This window comes from Larus michahellis, chromosome 13 (assembly GCF_964199755.1).
Source record: "Larus michahellis chromosome 13, bLarMic1.1, whole genome shotgun sequence".
Lineage (NCBI taxonomy): Eukaryota > Metazoa > Chordata > Aves > Charadriiformes > Laridae > Larus > Larus michahellis.
The window spans coordinates 12,488,014-12,507,311 of NC_133908.1; the positions used below are offsets into that span (position 1 = coordinate 12,488,014).

The window sequence follows — 19,298 nt, forward strand, 5'->3', positions numbered from 1 at the left end:
AAATATCATTATTTCTTATGTAGATTTAAAGTTGTTGCTGTTTTTCATTCCTGGTAGTGGCATATGTTCAGGGATCACAGTGCTCCTGAACTACTGGGACAGCAAGCTCAGAGGTCAAATCCAAGGTTTTATGTAAAGACTGGAGCTTTATTTTTGGCAATAGAATAATCACGAGTACTTGTAACTGAGGCATTTATGCCTGTCATTTGTGTTCAGGACAAACAAGTAATCTCATGACTATGAAGTAAATTGCATTATAACCTGTGTTAGAAAGGGATGTATAACATTTAGTGCCCTGTGATATAAGGACTCAAAAATTTGCACAGATTTTCTCGTCAGGTGCAAGACTTCATGTGGGAAAGAGCTCTGTTATCACCACTCCACAATAAATGTTCTGATTTTGAGAGTAAAGTCTGCAAAAGATAGATGTGTAGGATAGAAACATGGAAAACATAATGGGGCATCTAAATATGTACTGATTGTTACAGTTACCCAAATGTGGAAGCCAGAAATACCAAGTTTGTGCAGCAGCCTTGATGCACTGGTAAGAATAGGCTCTTTAGCTCAATAGAGATGTCATAAGTCCCTCTGAACATTATTGAACAGTGGAAGGGTTGTGATTCCAGCTTCATGTGTGGGAATGCTCAGACAAAGAATGAACTCCCTGTATCAGAGTGACAGTGCTGTCTGCCAGATAGACCCACGCAAGGGCTGACACAAGGTTTATGCAGTCCACAGGCCTTTCTAACAAAGACTATGCAGAAACTTTAGTTGATTCAAACCACAGTTGTTAGTCACGGAGAACATTATATATCCTGCACTGTCTCCCCGTTCTGCTGTGTGTGTCCTTCAGTATCCTGATGCTGAACTGCAGAGGGGTAGGTTGCATGTGACTGAGCTATTGTGACACTTTTCATACATCATGACTTTATTAGGAGAGCTGAAGCCAATACAGGCTAGAATGAAACTGAGCAAGTTTGGTTCAGTTTTCTCAAAAAGCATACAGAAGCTGTGTCTTTGTATGATTCTTCTCTTGGTTACAATATACGATGGTTAGTCATGTTCTCTCTAAAGTCTGGGCAACAATGTCAGCATTAATGCCGTGTCAATAACTGTACATCTGCATTGGTTAAATTGAGACCTTAACAAATTTATGTTAGACTTGAATACTATAGTGGTGAAAAAAGCCTCAGAGCAAGGATCCTGATTCCCATCATGGGGGCAAGCTTCCAGTACAGACATTTTTTGAGAATTTTTTTATAACTTTCTCCGTGGAGACAATTGCTGCTATTCACAATTATCTCTAGCTGTCTAACACTGCAGAACTTCCAGTTCTTTAGCCTATTTTCTGGAATTCTGGTGCTGATTCCCAGTCACATTTGTGTCTTGTGCTTGTGTGTTATGTAAAGCATCTGTAAAACCAGATAGTGAGAGAAACTAGTAGAGTGAAGTGGTTAGGAAGAGAATTTAATGAATATACAAGGACACATGAAGTATTGAATATGCATCCTTTAGTTGGTTTCTGTCATTGACCCTTTCTGGATCAGCGGAGCAAGCCTGAGATCCAAGAAGTATGGATGTGAGAGGTGAAGACGATTCTCCTGTCAAACCCAGCTCTGATAGAATGAAGACACTTTGCACCTCCCTGTTTTACTAAGTACCTCTGTAAATTCACCTTGAAACAGTGACAGTGATGCTAAAAGCCTCGAAGTAACTGGTGTGTGAGAGTCGTTTGTACTGGATTCATGGGATTGAGATTATCAGAAAACTGGTGGCACTTTGTATTACAATTAAATAGTTCCAAATAGGTGCCTATTAATCCATTCCCCTGTTCAATTACAAGTTATTTCATACAAAATAATCTCCAGCTTTTTTTTTTGTCTCATTAACTATTCTAACTTAATTGTGTTCTTCAGCTGCCTTTCAGGGACAGTCCAGAGCTGTGATTGTAACTCCAGCACCTTTAAAAAGAGAGGGGATTTTGACGCCAGCCACGTCTCAGTCTAATGTTGCAATTGCACCAGCTGGAATTGTCAGAGTAAGGAGAAGAAAAAAATATGTATATATTTGTTTTCTAGGCCTGTTATTTGCAAGTAGTTTGAGCCATAATGTGCTCAGGAGAGTAACTAAATCTCACTAAATCTTACCTGTTACCCAGCATATGCGTGTTTGCATTCAGCATTATGTTTGCTTATTTTTAATTTAGCTACTGTATGGGCCTGGAAGCACTATCTAGTCTGCACAGACTGTCTCACACAACAGTAAGATTACAAAGAGGCATGTATACACAGTACTACGAATGGGGATGGTTTGTGCTTTTTCTTAATTGTGCAGAAGCTAGAAGGAACCCAGGATACTCACCTTTCCACTTACATACGGGAAGGCACGCCTTGAGTATATGAGTGGGTTTCTCAATATGTTGTATGCAGGAAGATGGAAATAGATTTTAGTATATTATGCGGTTGATGTGTTGTAATACTGCTTTAAGTTATGAAAGGATGCTGGTCTCCTGCCAGAAGTCTGACTTCAGTGCCTGCCAATTCCTTATTTATTGGCCCTTGTTTCATGTCATCAGATTGTTAATCATGTATTGATTTGTGACTTTTAGTGAAAGGCAAGGTAACAAATCTCTCTCTTTCTTTTTCTCTCTCTCCCCGCCTTTCTCCTTTCTCTCATCCCTTCTCTCCCTCTGCCCCCATCCCCTCCTTCCTGCTCTCTTTTTGTTTCTCTCTGTTTTTCTCTGTGCTATTTCTATGCTGTTCCCAGGCTCCCGGGGTGACGGAGTTCCGTAGTAACATTCTGGTTGGTCCAGCACAGCGAGCACCAAGTAGTCAACAAACCCAGTCCACAGTCTCACATCTCTTCTCTCCTAGTGTAGTCAAGGATGTGTTGGTGAAAGGAGAGCAAACCCCTTCCCACTGTAGCAGTTCACAAGTTCCCTCACCTACACCTAGTAAGTTAGAAAGCTGTAAGCGTTCTCTCTCCCCTGCACATGTAAGTGTGTTTCCGTTGGTTAGGCAGGCTGTAAATGGGCATTGAGGATCCCTGGATAATTTTTAAAGGAAGAGCTTTTTAGGCCCTTCTGCCCTGCAGCTTCGGTTGCATCCCGTCATTTGCAATTTTTCTCTTAAACTACTGTGCAGTGTTCCCACAAACTGCAATTCTGTGTAAGCGGCTCCTTTCTAAAAGTGCGTACTGTCATAGTCACCAAAAAATTAAACCTGTTTGAAAGGCATCTGTGCAGAAACTGCTGAATAGGTTTGTTGTTCAGTATCGTAACTATAATTTCGATTGGAGGATCTAAGACACAGTCCTTGTTAACAGTAGGTAAGTGCAAAGACTCCTTTTGCATGCGTGTTGATAGAGCGGTATCTGGGCTGGTTTTAGAGACTTATGCTGGTTTTGCCGGTGAATGGCTTGTAAGTGTTACCATCATGCCCCAGGCCATTAGAGCCTCGAATGGGGGAGTCTAGCAGGATGATGGAGTTGCAGCCGCTGCTTTCAACATGCCTTTGCTGAAACGCGCGTGTATGTGAAAGGAGTGTTATTACGTATTGTTATTTGGGATGTATTAGCCTTGTGCCATGAAATACTAAGCTTTCCCAGCAATCTTGACATTTTCTAGCATGTGGTTGTTGCATCAATGAGTATAATTTGGTTGCCAACTGCACTTCAGTTCAGTTCTGAATAGGAACTTCTCAGCAGTTACATTTGCTACAGAAAGCTGTTTGTTAATGTGACTTGTCTTTCTTCCTTTTATGAAGGCCGAGACTGTCAGAATTCAGGCCAAGCTTCCCCCTGCACCTCTGAGCAGAGCCCCAGTCCACAGTCTCCCCAGAACAGCTGCTCAGGAAAACCTACCACTGACCCTAATGTGGCTGCATTTAAGGTGTGTGTCCTTTCCTTTGAGGTGCTTTTCTCCTTCACCTTTGTAGCTACTTTTCTGCCCTGATGTCTGAGCATGGACTAGAGAGTAAGTTGTGCTTCAGGAATGGAGTATTTGTGCCTTAGGCTTAGCTTTCACTGCTTTCTGTTCAATTTAAAATGTTAGACTTTAATAACCTGCTCTGCTCCTTAGGGTTGTATCACCAGAGGGGCCAGGCTTAACTGTACCGCTGCAGGTCCTTGAGGTCATGACAGCAGTTCCTGCTGCAGCTCACAGGAGTGTTACGACAGGTCTCAGTTTACTTGATCAAAGGTTTCAGGCTTAGTTTTCTAAACCGTGGCTTTTTGCCATTGTTCTGTTGGGGATCTTCAGGTCTGCAGGGCTCTGGCCATCGCTGGAGGGGGAGTTCTTGACCTGCTGAGTTACTTACATGTCTCCAGTGATGCTATGCTGCTCCACAGAGAAGCAGCTCCACAGACTCTACAAGTTACAGCTGTAAAACACTTCGAGAATTATTGGGGTAAGAACTCGGCGGTCTAGAGATAGCATCTGAAAGCTGGCTGTACCTCACACACAAGCTGACCTTGTCAGAACACTTTCTGTGATGGTATGAGGAGCTTCTCCGCAAAAAAACCAGCCAATGCAGGAAAATCAACTCTGTCTCATTCATTCTGTTGTGAAAGGGAGTGTAACTTAACAATTTGCAAGTGCCATCCTCTTTTTGGCTTTTCTGTCTTTGTATACCCTATGAGTTGGTGTCAGCTTGGTTACTCCCAGGGCAGAAAGGTAAGTGTAAACACTTGCAGCCTGTGATTGCACTCAGTTCTAGCTCTGTTGCACAGGAGAATCAGAACTGCCGCTATTTGAGTATGCTGCAAATTACTCGTAAAATTTTGCAGTTCTTTGCTTGGCATAGATGCTCACCGTCAGTAGTTGCAGCCTGTTCAAGTTAAAGGAAGAAATTATTAGGACTGGTGGATGGTGGGAAAGTGGCCACTAGGTGGAGGAATGTTCTTAAAAGTAAGGGAATTGGAACAAGATAGGCTTTATAGCCATTTAAACTCACCTGCTCTGTCAGGAATCGTTTTGGATGTGTACTCTAAGTAACTCCTTTGTAAGACAAGAGTGAAACAGTGATGTTTGCCAGTCTCTAGTTGTACGTTCTTTTGTTCCTCTGCATTTTTAGTTAAGACTAAACAGTTCTGTATTGCTGGGTAACGTTGTTTTTTCAGTTTGGCAAAGCATAGAGGGCACTGGAAATCTCAGTTCTGCTCATGAACCTGCATTTTCTGTGGTTTTGAGCAGCCACTTCAATGCTTTATTACATTGTTTTCCTCCATTATAAAATGGGGTGATGGTGAGCTACTGCCAGAAAGCCTAGCTCTGCTGAGAATGCATTCTTAAAGTGCACATTCCTTATTTTCTTCCAAGAATTTTGGTGGAAACAACTTTTAATGCTACAAGTTAAAATGCTAATTCCTGACAAAGCCTTTATCCTCAGGGTAGGCAAGAGTTGTGCATCCTTTTCTCTTTTTTTATTTTTGTCGGACTGCCTGTTACATCAGTAGACATGGTGTATGTATTAGGAATAAATGATACGTACTGTTTTAAACTTAAAGGCTTCAACAAGATCCTAACTAATTATATGCCTCAAAAATTGGATTTCGCTTCAGAAGAGGAAATAGTATAACAGTTTCAAGTAGGAATTTTTACTTTAAGAAGAAAACCTACAAGGTTTGGAATTGAATTTAATACACTGGACACTTCTTTTTAATAACTTAAGTAATTGTTTGCAAAATTATAGTCATATGGCTTTGACTGGGAAGACTATGAATGCCATAATTCAACAAAAATTACATGGTGAATTTGAATAGCTGAAATAGTCATAGCAGTAGAATGTTAAAGGAGAACTGCATAGACTGAGCTAATTTTATTTATGCAGAATCGAAGAATGAGGCATATTTCAGAACAAAAACGAAGGTTTAATATCAAGATTGGTTTCAGTACTCTGATCAGCTTGGTTTCAGCTAACTCCAAGTCGGTAAGTAACTTGGCAGCACTAACAGTTCGATGTGGAATATAAGAAAGAGCCATTCTAAAAAGACTTGTTAATAAATTTAATCTCTTCACTGTTGATGGGGAATGCCACTCTGTCAGTGAAGATATGTGAACTGAGGGACTTTGAAAGGGAACGATGATAAATCCATGGCTTAGAGTCAAAAGAGTATGTGGAAGCACTTCATCTTAGACATTGCTCTTCTGATGCAGCTTCAAACATTGAACGAGTCTTGTCTGATGAGATGCTGCAGCTTTAAAGCCAATAGGGAAGGAAGGAAAACTGATCGTTGCAATCCTTGCTCTTGGGACCCCCGTAATGAAGACTTTTGTTATGTTTGCAGCATGAGATGACTTTGCACTTACTGCTTTGTCACCTTTCTTCTGACATACTGGCTTTTTATATCCATTCTGGGTGGCTTCTGGTCCCCACAGCTGGACTTGAAAAGCTGTGGTCCAGCCAGTATTGTAAGCTTATTCTGCCCAAACCCTGAGCCAGCCAGAAGCCAGGTAGATGCTGTTGGTACGATGCTGGGCCTGGCTTAACATACCTTGACGTTTGGCGTAAGCTGATGTACCCACCTATGAACACAGCTTGTTAGCTTAGGCTTCATGCCATGCTAATTACAGCTGTGCTGCGTTTGGTCAGCTGAGAGCATGGCAGAGCAACCTTGTGTGCCTCACATGCTGTTGAAACATGTCAGTGAGGCAAACAAAGAACAAAAAAGTCCGGTGAAATTTCTAAAACTTCTTACACCAATGAGATCTCTACCTCCCAGGAGGAGTCAGAAGCCTGGCCAGTTCAGGCAATTTTGGAAATCCCTCTGGGACTCTTTATGCCTCATATCACCCAGCTGCCTTTAAGAATTTGACCCTGTGCCCACAGCCTTGCAAATATTCTCAGGGCTTTTTTTTTTTCCCCTGTCACCTGCCTTTTGTGCATAGATTTACAGAGAAAAAAAAATCCTAACTGACTTATCATCATCAAGTGGCTTTGTCCAAATTAAGAATGTATTCTGGCTGTACTAGTTAACGTAGTTCACTAAATTAAAAACAAAATAATTGAAGCACAGACTTGTCTGCACAACAGAATTCTAAATGTCCTTTAAATACCTTTTGAAACATGGAAAATGTGAAAGCTTATTGTGCCACATTTTGATTTGTTTATATAATTTTTATAGTTTTATAAATATAGGCCATAAGTCACTTCCTGATCACTTCCTGATTTGAATAGCCTATTTGAAAGGTAATCAGTTTGAAAACTCAGCTTTAGTAAAATGTCTGATTATTTTATTCCTCAAGTATAGATTTTTAATTTGTTCCTCAATACTGAAGAGTGTTTTCAAAAAGATGTGTGACATTGTTTCTGTCTCCTTTGGTGATAGCAAGATCGTGTTACCTTCTGTTTAATAACTTCAGGTTTCCCAAGCCAAATAATCTATATTGTCAACTTCAAAATGATACTTCTAACAGCACTACAAATCTATCAGCAGATGTGGCACATCCTTCAATAATTAAGTAAGAATTGTAAATATTTTTAAGAGGAGAGGTGATGAAATAAAACTTTTTAAGTTATTGAAATACTTCTTTCAACAAAGTAGCAAAAACGTAATTTGTGGAAGAAAACGACCACTGCAACCGCATTTCCCTGGACTAGTGTGCAAACACGACACAGAGAAATGAAGAGCTTAGTATTCTCTTAACTGCTTTGGTCTGCTTGTCTGTGTGCTTTTGCACACGGTGAAGGCAACTTAAGAAAGGGCGCTGAACTGTTTTTCTGGGTGTTAGAGCAGGTTAGGGGCAAACTCTTCATCTGTCTAGCTTTATTCCAGAAAGTGAGCTCTATGTTTGTGTTTGGTCTAGATCAGCCATGCAATCACGCTCCAGAAAACAGTAGAATATATCGCTAAACTACAGCAGGAAAGAACACAGATGCAAGAGGAAACCAGGCGCCTTCGGGAAGAAATCGAGGAGCTAAACGCTGCCATCATGTGAGATTTGGGGAAATTTCTGTAATGAAGCAGAGCATCTTGAATGTTGCTTTGGCTAACAACAGGGGATGTTTGCCTCAGATGTCATGCCAAACAACAGATGGGTATTGAACAGAAGTAGAGTTGCTACCAACTTCCAAAAAAAAAAAAAAGGCAGAATTGCTGTGGGATGGGCATTGGTAACAAACCCGAGTGGATTTTCAGCAAGCTCTGAGCATGAATGCACAACAGTGGCAGCATCAGAAAAGATGCATCAGGTCAGTGAGAATAATTCCTAGAAGAAGCCAGTGACAATGTTCTTTTTAAAGCTGTGCTCACTGGGTGATCGAACGTTCTTACTCTTCATGATGGCTTTGCTGCAGTTTTCTTTCCAAACACAGTCAATTTTTATAGGAAAATATGGTTGAGTATATAAGACAAAGGACTTGGAATCAAGGAGCTTGCCACTGACTGGATATAACTCTGAGAAGTCACTTCACCTTCCTGGTGCCTCAGTTTCCTCTGTGGGTTTATGATAGTCATGTACTATTGCAAAACACGTGGAGAACCCCAGTGGTTTTTCTTCCATCTACAGAAGTGTTAGGCTTAGGCATTACGTTAGACTTATCAGCAAATCAAAATCTTTTTATTTTTCTTTAAAAGTATGATGACATCTGTTTGGTTTTATTTTAAATTGATCTGTTTCTTAAGAATCTCCATAACGTTTTCTTCTGTAACATTGCTCAGGAGTAACTGTAAATTTTTCCTTGACTCCTAAGGTGCCATTTTCTAATTAGATGCCAAAACCTACTTTGTTGTATGTTACACTTTGTTTTCAGTTTTGTTGCTTGTAGTAAGAAACGTGTAGGAGCTTGAGAAATTGCTTTGCTGCATGAATATAGACAAAATTGATGTGAAAACAGTATGTATTCCTGGCTATAACAATTACATTTGGGGCGGGGGTGGGGGGAGCGTGGTCATGCACTGGGAAGCCACCTCGGTCAGGGATACTGGGGATACACAATTTTCTCTTGCTGTAATTTAGTATGGAATAGAACTGTGCCCTTTCTGGTGGGGATTCTGACCTCAGAAAAACATCTTTTCAGTTCTTGTCAACAGCAGCTCCCTGCTACCGGGGTTCCCGTAACACGGCAAAGATTTGACAACATGAAGAGGATGTTTGATGAGTATGTGAGAAGCAGGACCCTGCAAAACTGGAAGTTTTGGATTGTATCCTTTTATATTAACCTGCTGAACTGGTGGTTTAGTACTAATATAACTAGAGCCAAAAACTGGGTTCTGATGCTGTGACTTTAAGCCAAGTTATTTAAATAACATATGTCCTCAGTTTTCATTCACATCTGTATGGGGATGTTAATCCTTGCCTTACAGGCTGCCGTGAGGCAGAACTTGTTCAACTTAAAGTATGGGAGCTAACTTGAAAGTAAAATGCAATACAAAGGCAGGGTTTTCTCGGTGGGTTATTACACTGCAAGAAATGTTTAATGGAGTGCTTCTGTAACTGTAGCTCTTTAGGAAAAACTGAACCAAGGATAAGAAAGATTTCAGGAAAAAAATATTGCAAACAATTACTGAAGCTGTTGTAATGGCAGTTTTAAAAACTTGAACATTTCTCTTTTTCTTTCTCTTTCTTTTAGCTTTCTGTGTGTCATTTGTTACAACACTGAATCAACTTAGTTTCTCTGCTTCTTCAATGCCAGCAGCCATGCTTGTAAGCGAATGATAGTGCGGGAGGTAGAAAGGCACAAACAAAATGAAACCAAGTTAGCTGCATTTGTGCTCTGCTGTATAGACTTAACTGGTTTGGATCAAACATTAGCTTGAATCAGTTCAGGGATATTAGTGATTAGCAGCGAGCAGTAGTGCTAACCTTCCTTTTTCCCATTAAACTTAATATATTCATAGAGCTATTTATTTGCACTTTATGTTTTCTGTGTCTGTGTTCTGTGCTGGTTAGTTCCCTCTGCCTAGCTAATAGGAGTATATATGTTCATGCTTGTGCATGCATGGAGTACAGCATTTTTAATACTTTGATATGTGAAAAAGCTTTCTTTGGTGTTTCCTGGTTCATGTTGGCCCTAGAAAGACACTCTCCCTTTTAGCATCCTTTTAGGAAACAGTTCTTAGCAAGATCTCACGCAGCCTCTGATAACTTAGAACTGGTGCAACTGTAGAACCTCTGGATTCTACAGCACTATTAACTCTGGAACAATTTCAAGTGAATTACAAAAATAGAGGTCTTTAATATAACAACGAAAACGGTTATTTAAAGACAATCCCCCACATGTTTTGTGACTGCATAGTGTGTTTATTTTATGTTGCTCCAAGATGTTAAATAGCTCCAGAATTTGGAAGTGAGACACTTCTAGAAAGTGGCAGAGGTTATTGGAGATGAAGGTGCAATTTTAGGTAGCTGCGTTTTGTAGTATTTGGGGAAAGACAAAGGCTTTTGTAGTTGGTGAAAGAGAAGACTGATAGGCGAAGGAATGTTCCTAAAATTCTCTTTACAAGTCAGAATGTAACTGTGATGGAACAGTTGTTCTAACAGCTGGATTGAATCCTTAACACATGCTGACGTATTTCAGAATCCCTTGCAGTAAAAGCTGACAAAGGCCAGGGGTGAGTTCTAATAATAAAAAAATCTCCTCCTTATGAAATGACTGTAAGAGATAGAAGGGCAGTTTCATTACAAATATCAAAATACCATAGTTTCTCTTGCATATAGGAGGGAAATGAGTAATTTGGTCTTGGGTTACTAGAGATAACCCAAGAATAGAATACTCTTGAATATTAGAATACTGGTAGAATAATACCCATGTTGTTCTTCCAGTCACTCAGTAAAAGGGCATGCAAATCTCCTTGAGTATTCCAGGTAGTTGTTAGACCTATCTTGATTGTCAGCCACGGTGAGAAAGATGGGGGTGCGTGACAATGCTGAGATTGGTTTGGGCTGCATTTTCACATACTGTTGACTGTAGTCAGAAAATCCCATCTGGATTAACATGGTAAAACCACAGATTCTGAGCCTTCAGTTGAGTTTTATCATCCAACCAGCTTCTGAAGTAAATGTACCTGTAAGCTGGAGTCTACTTGGTGAAGTATCATGGCAGTGTTGTTTTGACAAGCTGTTTTGAGTGCCCGTTCCAGGAAAGCTCATCTGAAAGCCTGGAAGCTGAGGCCGACTGAGGCTTGTGGTGGTGCTCTGTACATTTTAATACACTACAGGCTAAGAATTCTGTCTGCTCCTTTTCTGCCAGGAAGGTTATTGCCGACTCCAGGCCCATCCTTCCAAGCTGTGATGATAGAGCGCCAAAAGGAACACCTGATAGTCCTTGGCTTGCTACTGTTCTGGTCCACATAGATGCAGATCAGCAAGTCTGGCCCTTGGTGTGGGAATCCTTGCCCCACACCATTGATGATCTCTAAGAATATGCTTATGTAATTTGGGGTCTTTGTTTAGCTGCAGTAGCAGAAAACTTGAGTGTTTGCTGAAAAATCTGCCTGAGAAATTGGCTGAATACTTGCACTGTTGGGCTGTGCTGGACTCACTATTGCCAGGCAAGACTCATCCAGGTACCCCGCCTTGGATGCATCGGTGGTGTGATTACACTGAAGCTTCTATATCCTTTTGCTATGAAAGCATCATTGTTACATGAAAAAGGTGGCAACGAAGAAATTGAACGAATTACATGTATGTGGAAGTTTCAGATACTCATGTGCTTGCAACAGTGCTACAGCGTGCAGTTGGTTTGTAGGAGATCAGGTGAGTTGTACAGGAATTTTGCAAAACATAATGAGCATCACTAGGAAATGATATTCAGTTTTTTCCTTTGTGTTACAGATTTCAAAAAAATTTTTTTGAAATGTTGCAATCCCTCTAGTAGTTGAAGTCCATTGTTTTCTCTGCAGACTGAACTGTAGTAGCCTTTCCCGTTGAATGTTTTGAACTCCTCCTTTGTTGTCTCCCTTAACGTTTGATGATTTTCAGTTCAGCATTATTATTAAGCCATTGTTTGAGTCCTTCAATGGGATGGTTTCCACAACAAGCTTTAAGGATCTGAATCAAACTGCAATGGCCTGGTTGGATCAGCACTGTTCTCTTCCTGTTCTGAGGCCAAGTAAGTGAATTTCTATCCATCAGTTATTCCGGATTGTAGGAAGTGAAACAATATATAATACCATTTCTTGAAAGTCAGATGATGACAAAGCAAGCACATGATGCTGAATATGATTTCCTTTTTATTATCTCAGTGGAAAAATAAGAGCCTCTTTTGACTGTGAAGATGCTCGGTTGCGTGCTTAACAAATTGCTGAATATAGATAGCAGAATTCAAACAATTTTAGGCTGCATTTAGATTTCAAATACTCCACTCTAATGGGAGTAAGTTTGGCAGTGTGATTTAACTCATTACGGAAGAAGACTTGCTGAGATTTGTATTCGGCTTTGGAACGATCTTCTGTTTAGGCATTATTGCTTGGTCCTTTCCCCCTTGCAATTCAGCAAGCGTTTACATTTACAGTTTTAATTGCAAAGTGGTACTCTTTTGTAGAAGAAATAGGTGGGCTTTTTTTAAAAGTCATAGATCTCCGTTCTTTGTTCCTTGGGCACAGTTCTTGCACATCTCTGTTGATTGCTGTGGCTATGTGTGGAGGCTGCATGTTTTGCAGAAGTATTTCCCTAATTCTGTCATGCGTAACAGCTGTGCAGTACTTGCACGCTATCCTGTATGGATCTGTTTGCCGTCAGACTAATGGCTTTTTTTGATTATTTTTCTGACTTTTTTTATAGTGGTGCTGAACACCCTCCGGCATCTAAGTACAACCACCTCAATTCTGTCGGATCCATCGTGTCTGCCAGAGCAAGCGGCGGAGGCAGTTATCAAGATGAACAAAACAGCTGGCGAAACCTAACAACCAAAGACAATGAGTTGCTTATACAAGGGGTGGAGAACCTGCCAGGCCGGCAGCCTGGCGAGTCTCCTTTCAGTTGGTGCACTTTAGAAAGAATTCTCTCCATCACCCGAGACGTTGTTCAGGGCATCTGGCTCTGCCTTCAGAATACGTGGAAGTATGACGCAACGTTGTCGTAACGTTTTGATTCCTCTTCAGTGCTGTGCTGTACTCCATTAAGTGAGAAAACACCGAGCTCAGGTAAATTTAGCAGGTTTGAGTCCTGCAGGCAGCAATATATCTCCATCAATGCAGCATGCATCTATATGCAACAAACATATTTCTATGAAACAGCTTCAAGTACTAAGTTCTCTGAAGTGTAAATCTTGTACACCAAGGAATGTTCTCTTAAAGGGGAAATATACTTTCGATTTCATGAAACAAAATGTGCTTTTTATTTTGTTTTCTGGTATTCAGTTCCATTTGTTTTACTTGAATAGTGAAAATTGTTAAACAGGATCATATTAAAAACCAAAGGAGAACAAAAATCCGTCAACGATGTCAACTCGTGGCAAAAATACTAGAATTAAAATCTCAGGCTGTGTTTTTTGTATTTTTATTTTAATGAGTGTATCATTGCATATGATCAGTTTCAAGACATGCTTTATTTTCTAGCAAATAAAGTAGCTGGTTTTTATTATTTTTCCTGATACAGCTATTGCAAGTGAGTAGCAGACTGTGCAGTAAGTGCAAGAAAGCAGTTTTAGATTGCATAGATTCTGTAGTTAGGATAGATACATCAATTTCATACCCATTTAATCTATGAACTGTTTTCTTGTGCTCTGCAGAGTTCAGCTGCCTTCCTCATAAAATGTGTGCGTATAAAAACACATCCATAGATAAATGTAGTGCTGCTTCAGAGAGAAGAATTGAGTTTGTAATGTTAAGAAATTGAGTTTTTTGTTATCTCAGTAACTATATCAAGCCACATGGACTTGTAGTCAGTTCTTTGCTTCTTTGTCTTTTTTGCTTGTTCTTTTTGCCTTCTATCTGAAAAACCTGAAGGACTTAGCTAAATTTGGTCTGTATGGGAAGGTTATCTTCAACATGAATTATAAATGATAATATAAAACATATGAAAATATGTTTAAAACCCCAAATACTGCATAACATTTTCCTGTGACAGTCTTAGCAAGTACTGTCCTCTGCTGCAGATGAACTTGGTCTCGTTACACCAGTGATGATCTGTCCATCCTGAGACAGCACTGGGATATTCATTCCAGCTGATTGTTCATAGTCTGGAATGATCCTGTGACCCTTGTAATTCCACTCATTACTCGATTCTGATTCTTAAGAGCTATGCAAACTGTGGGTAACGTTTCCCTTGTACCTCCTCTGAGACGTTTTCTTCCAGTTTCCAAAGCAGGCTGCCTGGAGGCGATCAGCAGACTGTTACAGTGCTAAAATGAGCAGCTAAAATATTTGGGCGTTGCAGAAGCTGAAATGGGGTCAGTAGGTTCTCCTTCGGGGGATGTCATTTTTCTCAGTGTTGCCCCCAGTCCTCTCTACTTGATGGGACAAAGCTTAAAAAGAAACAATAGGCCTGAGGAGAAGGACTAAGCACGGGCAGAATTTTCTTTCTTCTTTGTCCTGAGATTTTGCAGCTAATAGCTTTCATTGCAGAGTTTGCTTATGTGTGAGCAGGACTGCAGCAAGAAGAAAGCATGAAAGGTTAACCCAGGGCCCTCTCCCTGAGCAGAGATACTGTGAGTTGAAGAATTGGGGGCTGAAGGGGACTGTTGGGGGGGCAAAGGAGCCGAAAGGGAAGACAAAATGGCATGATCTGCCATCATACCAAAATGCCTTTCTGTAGCTGTGCAGACAAACGAGGAGATGCTCTTTTTTTTTCTTTTTTTTTTTTTTTCTCCCCAGTAGATCTGATACATCATTTGAAGTTTGTGCACGTGTGAAAACCTGTGTTCCTGTGGTAGAACCAACAAAAATCCAGGCCTCAGCTAAGGAATGGTTTGTTGAAATAGTGTATAAAGGTTGTCGTAGTAATTAAATAGTGCGTAGATTTTCTGGGGGGGAAACTGTACCTAGGTCTTTCGTACATAATGTTGTAATCAACTGAGCAATATTCTTCAGAATGCATCTGGATAAAAAGTGTCGAGTAAGTGTAAATTCCTTTTTAAATCAGTGCTTTAAATCCTCCCATTTTTATCATGGATTGTGAACTTGATTCCAGTAAAGTCATTTAACACTGTGATTAGCTGGGGAGCATCCCTCAAGTTTTCTTTACAGGGCTATCTCATTGAGATGCATAGATATCTACATGCATATTTGCATGTTAAAAATATGTATCCGGTTTTCTAGAAAGAAATCAGTAGGCAAATTGTGCAAGAACAGACCCACTTGTGTTTTTGCTGTACTTTTCAGACGAACAGATCCTGTAATGCCTCCACTGCGGTGTGGTCTCCTGCTTGTCAGGCAGTGATTGTGCTTGATTTTTACCATTACTAGTATCAATGACGTTAGCATTTTGTCTCAACAAGCAAAGTGCACTGCAAGCATACTTGAAAGCCCAGGGAAGTCTGGCAACTTCTAAGCTTAAATCCTAACATCTCAGATCTCACTGAATGGATTGGAAACTGAAAGGGACCTTAAAGGAACAGGAAGGGCTAGTGTGACAGAGCTGTTAAAATTTTGCCCATTAGCAGTTTGTAGCCGGATGTTGATGGAAAAAATATCATGCTCATTGCACCGTGAACTGGTTATGACTGGGGGGAAAGTGCTTATAACTTGTGATGAAGAAGCAAGCTCATGGCACTATTAAAAGACTGCAAATCTTAACATAATAAAGAGAAAAAAATTAAAGATTGCTTACTTAGACAAGAGTGTAGGAGGGAGGGAAGGAAAAGTGAAAAGATACTTTCCACGTAGTGCAGTTATCAGAAATGATGTGGCTGCTCTTTGAAGCAGTGATTCAGTGTATTTTCTCACCCTATTGTTGCAAATCAGAATTATTTTATCAGTCAACCTTTTGAGATGTGTGATTTCACTTCATTTGGAAACACAGGAGGAAAAAGCTGTATCATGTCTCACATCTGCACAGTAGAAGTACTGAGGATCAGTATGAAAAAAGATTGACCACATATGTATTAATTCCTGCATAGTTTTCCACTTCGGTTTATATTTTAACTCCTTTGTCTATCTGTCTTACCCATTGAGGAGTCTAAATACTGTATTTCTTTAAAGAAAAAAAAAGTTTGGTAATGCTTTCTCCCCTAATTTAAGCGGTCCAGTTTCCTCAGTGTCACCAAAGTATACTTAAGCAAGCAAAACACATGGTGCCTGTACTCTGCACAGAATCACAGATGATGCACTGCTGTCTTCAAGGAATTGGTGCTAAACTTTTAAAGAATCCCCATATAATTGAATACAAGTCATATTCAGTCAAATCCAACGTATTTCACTCAATAAGGGAGTGGCTGGATCAAATATTTATGGCCTGTGATATGCACAAAGTCAAACTGAGATTGTCTAGTGGCTCTTCCTGACCTTGAGTTCTCTTAATCAATACATTGTAGATGGCTCCCACCCCAAACACAAGTTCTGGAGAACTTTTGCATTGTCTGATGTAGTTATTAGGCTTATTTGATGCTCCCTGTTAGCAAGAGGAATAAGTGGTGAAAGTGCAGGAGCAAACTAGAATTGAACGAATTAATGAGCAGTAGGAACAGAGACAAGCGTATGCTTCATCTTGGCAGTCTGATTTCTGCACAAAACCAAAGGATTCTTAATTAATACCATTTGACCTGATGGGCATATTCTTCCATGCTTTTCTAGACCCCTTGGGAAGGCTTCCTTGAATGGAGACTTACTAGAATGTTTCCATCTGTGCCTTAGATCTTGGTGTCCTGTATGCATTTGATTTATCTGAAGTTGTACATTCTTCCCTTACAGTGCTATGTGGAAAATTCAGTGAATTGACAAAGTGGGGCTTCCCTGGGTTTTAAGAGGATTTTATCTGAATGACATTACTGTGTCCCTTTGAAACTGAGGTTGTGAAAAATTGTGTGTATGTATGGAAAAAATTGCGTCTTTCCTGTGGACTTCACCGTCCTCCCCTCCCATGTACACAGGCACATACGCACACACGTACTTTACTGTCGTACCAGAAGTTTGACAGAAACCCAGTAAATATGAAAATGCTTAAATCTCTAAATATGGAATGGCTCGAAAAGACAAAGGGCTGTCAAATCGCATTAGAAAATAACATCCCTTTACTTTGTATCTTCAGGAATTTTGTACATTCCCTTGAGAGTATGTGTGTGTGTGTGTATGCATGTGTTCCTCTCTCGTGAGCTGAGAGAGGCAGGTAAATTTTTTTTTTGTTTGCTTTTAAAACACAAAACTCCTGCAGAGTAGTTTGAGATCAGGAGAGCAAAGCTCGCTGCGGAAACATTCAGTAAGGTAATGTTCTAGTAGTACAAAATATGTGAATGTTATTTCACTTTCGTTGTTTCTGGAGTAATTCTTGCCTTGATGTTACCAACTAGAAGATACTGTTGCAAATAGAATGTGTTGTTAACTATTTGACCTTTTCCTTTCTTCCATCCTTTCTTTTTTGGTTTCTTTCCACCTTTATTGCATGGCAAAAAAACACCCCAAATCAAAAGGCTGAGGATACCTGGTTTAGGTGCTTTAGGGATTCAGTCGTCTCAGTCTCGAAGGCTATGGACAACTATTGGTGACTTTTTGGAGGTTTTTTGATTAGGTGAGACAACAGGAGTTTTCCTACTGCTCCTCAGTTTATACGCTTGAGTTTCAGAGGAGATCATTTGTTTTGGGGTGTTTTCTTTTACAGGAACCCAATATTGTTCCCACAACATCAGTTAAGGCATCAGGTTTCCTTTTCTTTCATTCTTGGTTGGATTTTATGCTCATTTACTGCGTTAGAGCAGAAGTGGTAGTACCGAATTGTAGATTGAGCTGTAAAACTTGATTCAGTTACAAAGAAACACATATTAGATATACAACAGTAGAATGACTTTCTAGCCACGGTCTGAACTGCTTTTATATCTGAATTTTTACAACATGAATAAGGTTTTGAATCAAAAGATATCAATGTTAGGAGCAAGCCTTTTAATTAACAATACAGTGAATAAATTGCTGTTTTTCTTCTTCTAACCTTGTATTTAAATGTGTTTTAAGTGGAGTTCATTCTTGTTAAAAAAAAAAAAGGAAAAAAAAAAAGCTTGGAGGTATGAGGACTTCAGGTTGTGCTCTTGCTTTGCCTAGGTTTCCTGTTCTGTTGCATGACACAACTTCTGTTGTGCTGTTGATATGTAGCACTTTTCAGTAGGTCTGTTAAATTGTGCAATGCATTTTTTATATTTACAACCAAAACAATAAAGGTTATTTTTTGGAAGAAACTGGGTTGTAATGCCTTTATTTTCTAACTGGATGGGGGGAAATGCTAAGAGGAATTGTTCCTAGACCAGGACCAGCACCTGCCATCCTTTTTGCCACTCTGAAAGGCGACAAGGGCTCATTTCGCTATTAGCAATGCCGAAGGCACCCCTTTGGGATCGGTGTGTTTGGCTTTCCCATTGCAAGTCTTGTACCTGCTGTTGAGCTTCTGAAGCTTGGACTCTCTTTTAAGAAACTTGGTGCCTCTTGAGCCCTTTTAACTGAAAGAATCAACTCACTCTGAGTCTACGAGTTATTTCCTTTTCTCACGCATTGGCTGCCAGGCTGTATTTGCTCTGTGCTGGGTTGTTCCCTGTCTCACCCGAGTAAGCGTTAGCCAGATTAGCAAAAATTGAAAATTACCCTCTGTTTTCAACTCTGCTCCCCTTCACTGAAGCAGGTTAGAGATTGGGAATGAACAGGTGGGCTAAAGTACCATCTCCACAAGTCCAAGCGTCTACAGAAAGTACATGTTTCTTCACCCTAGGTAACCATAACTTTCACATTTTGCATAACATAATTTTCCAAATGTATTCCTAAGGTGATAGGACTAGTGAGAGGGACCTCTTTTCACGAAACTAAGCAAACATCTATTTATTTTTACACCTACTTCTAACAGGCTAGTAATTCAAAGGTAGACCTATTATTTCTCCAAGAAAGGTAAAATTCTTAAGCCTGTAGGGGCTGCACCAATGCCTTGAGCCCTGATGGTCTTATTTCCTTGCAGACTTGGATTTGGGGCACTTGGCTGACATACTGCCTGGACAGTGGACCTCACAGAGCAGCACTAAGGTTGGACAACATGGTATTCCCATGGAATTGATGGCAGTGTTAGGCACTGAGCTGCTTAAGTCCATTTAAAAAATGGAACAAATAGTGTTTTTCTTTAATGACTGATTTTTGTTTTTCCCTGGTAGGACACTTCAGCTCTCTGGGCTTCAGTTGCCAATCACCTCATTGGTATATTGGATTTTCTTGCCTCATGGAAGCAGCATTGGGTG

The 19,298-nt window shown here is 40.1% G+C and overlaps 1 protein-coding gene across 8 annotated transcripts in view; it reads left to right on the forward strand.

The window, feature by feature from the left end:
- MLXIP (MLX interacting protein) overlaps positions 1–18,254 on the forward strand; it is a 54,833-nt gene extending 36,579 nt beyond the window's left edge. The window contains exons 10-17 of one of the 8 annotated variants that reach the window (XM_074606006.1): positions 1,917–2,038; positions 2,767–2,953; positions 3,765–3,889; positions 5,829–5,927; positions 7,805–7,932; positions 9,018–9,141; positions 11,921–12,050; positions 12,722–18,254. In XM_074606006.1, the coding sequence (XP_074462107.1) occupies positions 1,917–2,038; positions 2,767–2,953; positions 3,765–3,889; positions 5,829–5,927; positions 7,805–7,932; positions 9,018–9,141; positions 11,921–12,050; positions 12,722–12,843 (1,037 nt within the window). In that variant the 3' untranslated portion in view covers positions 12,844–18,254. The other 7 variants (XM_074606007.1, XR_012589730.1, XR_012589731.1 and 4 more) reach the window with 7 other exon arrangements.
- Positions 18,255–19,298: the final 1,044 nt, after the last annotated feature.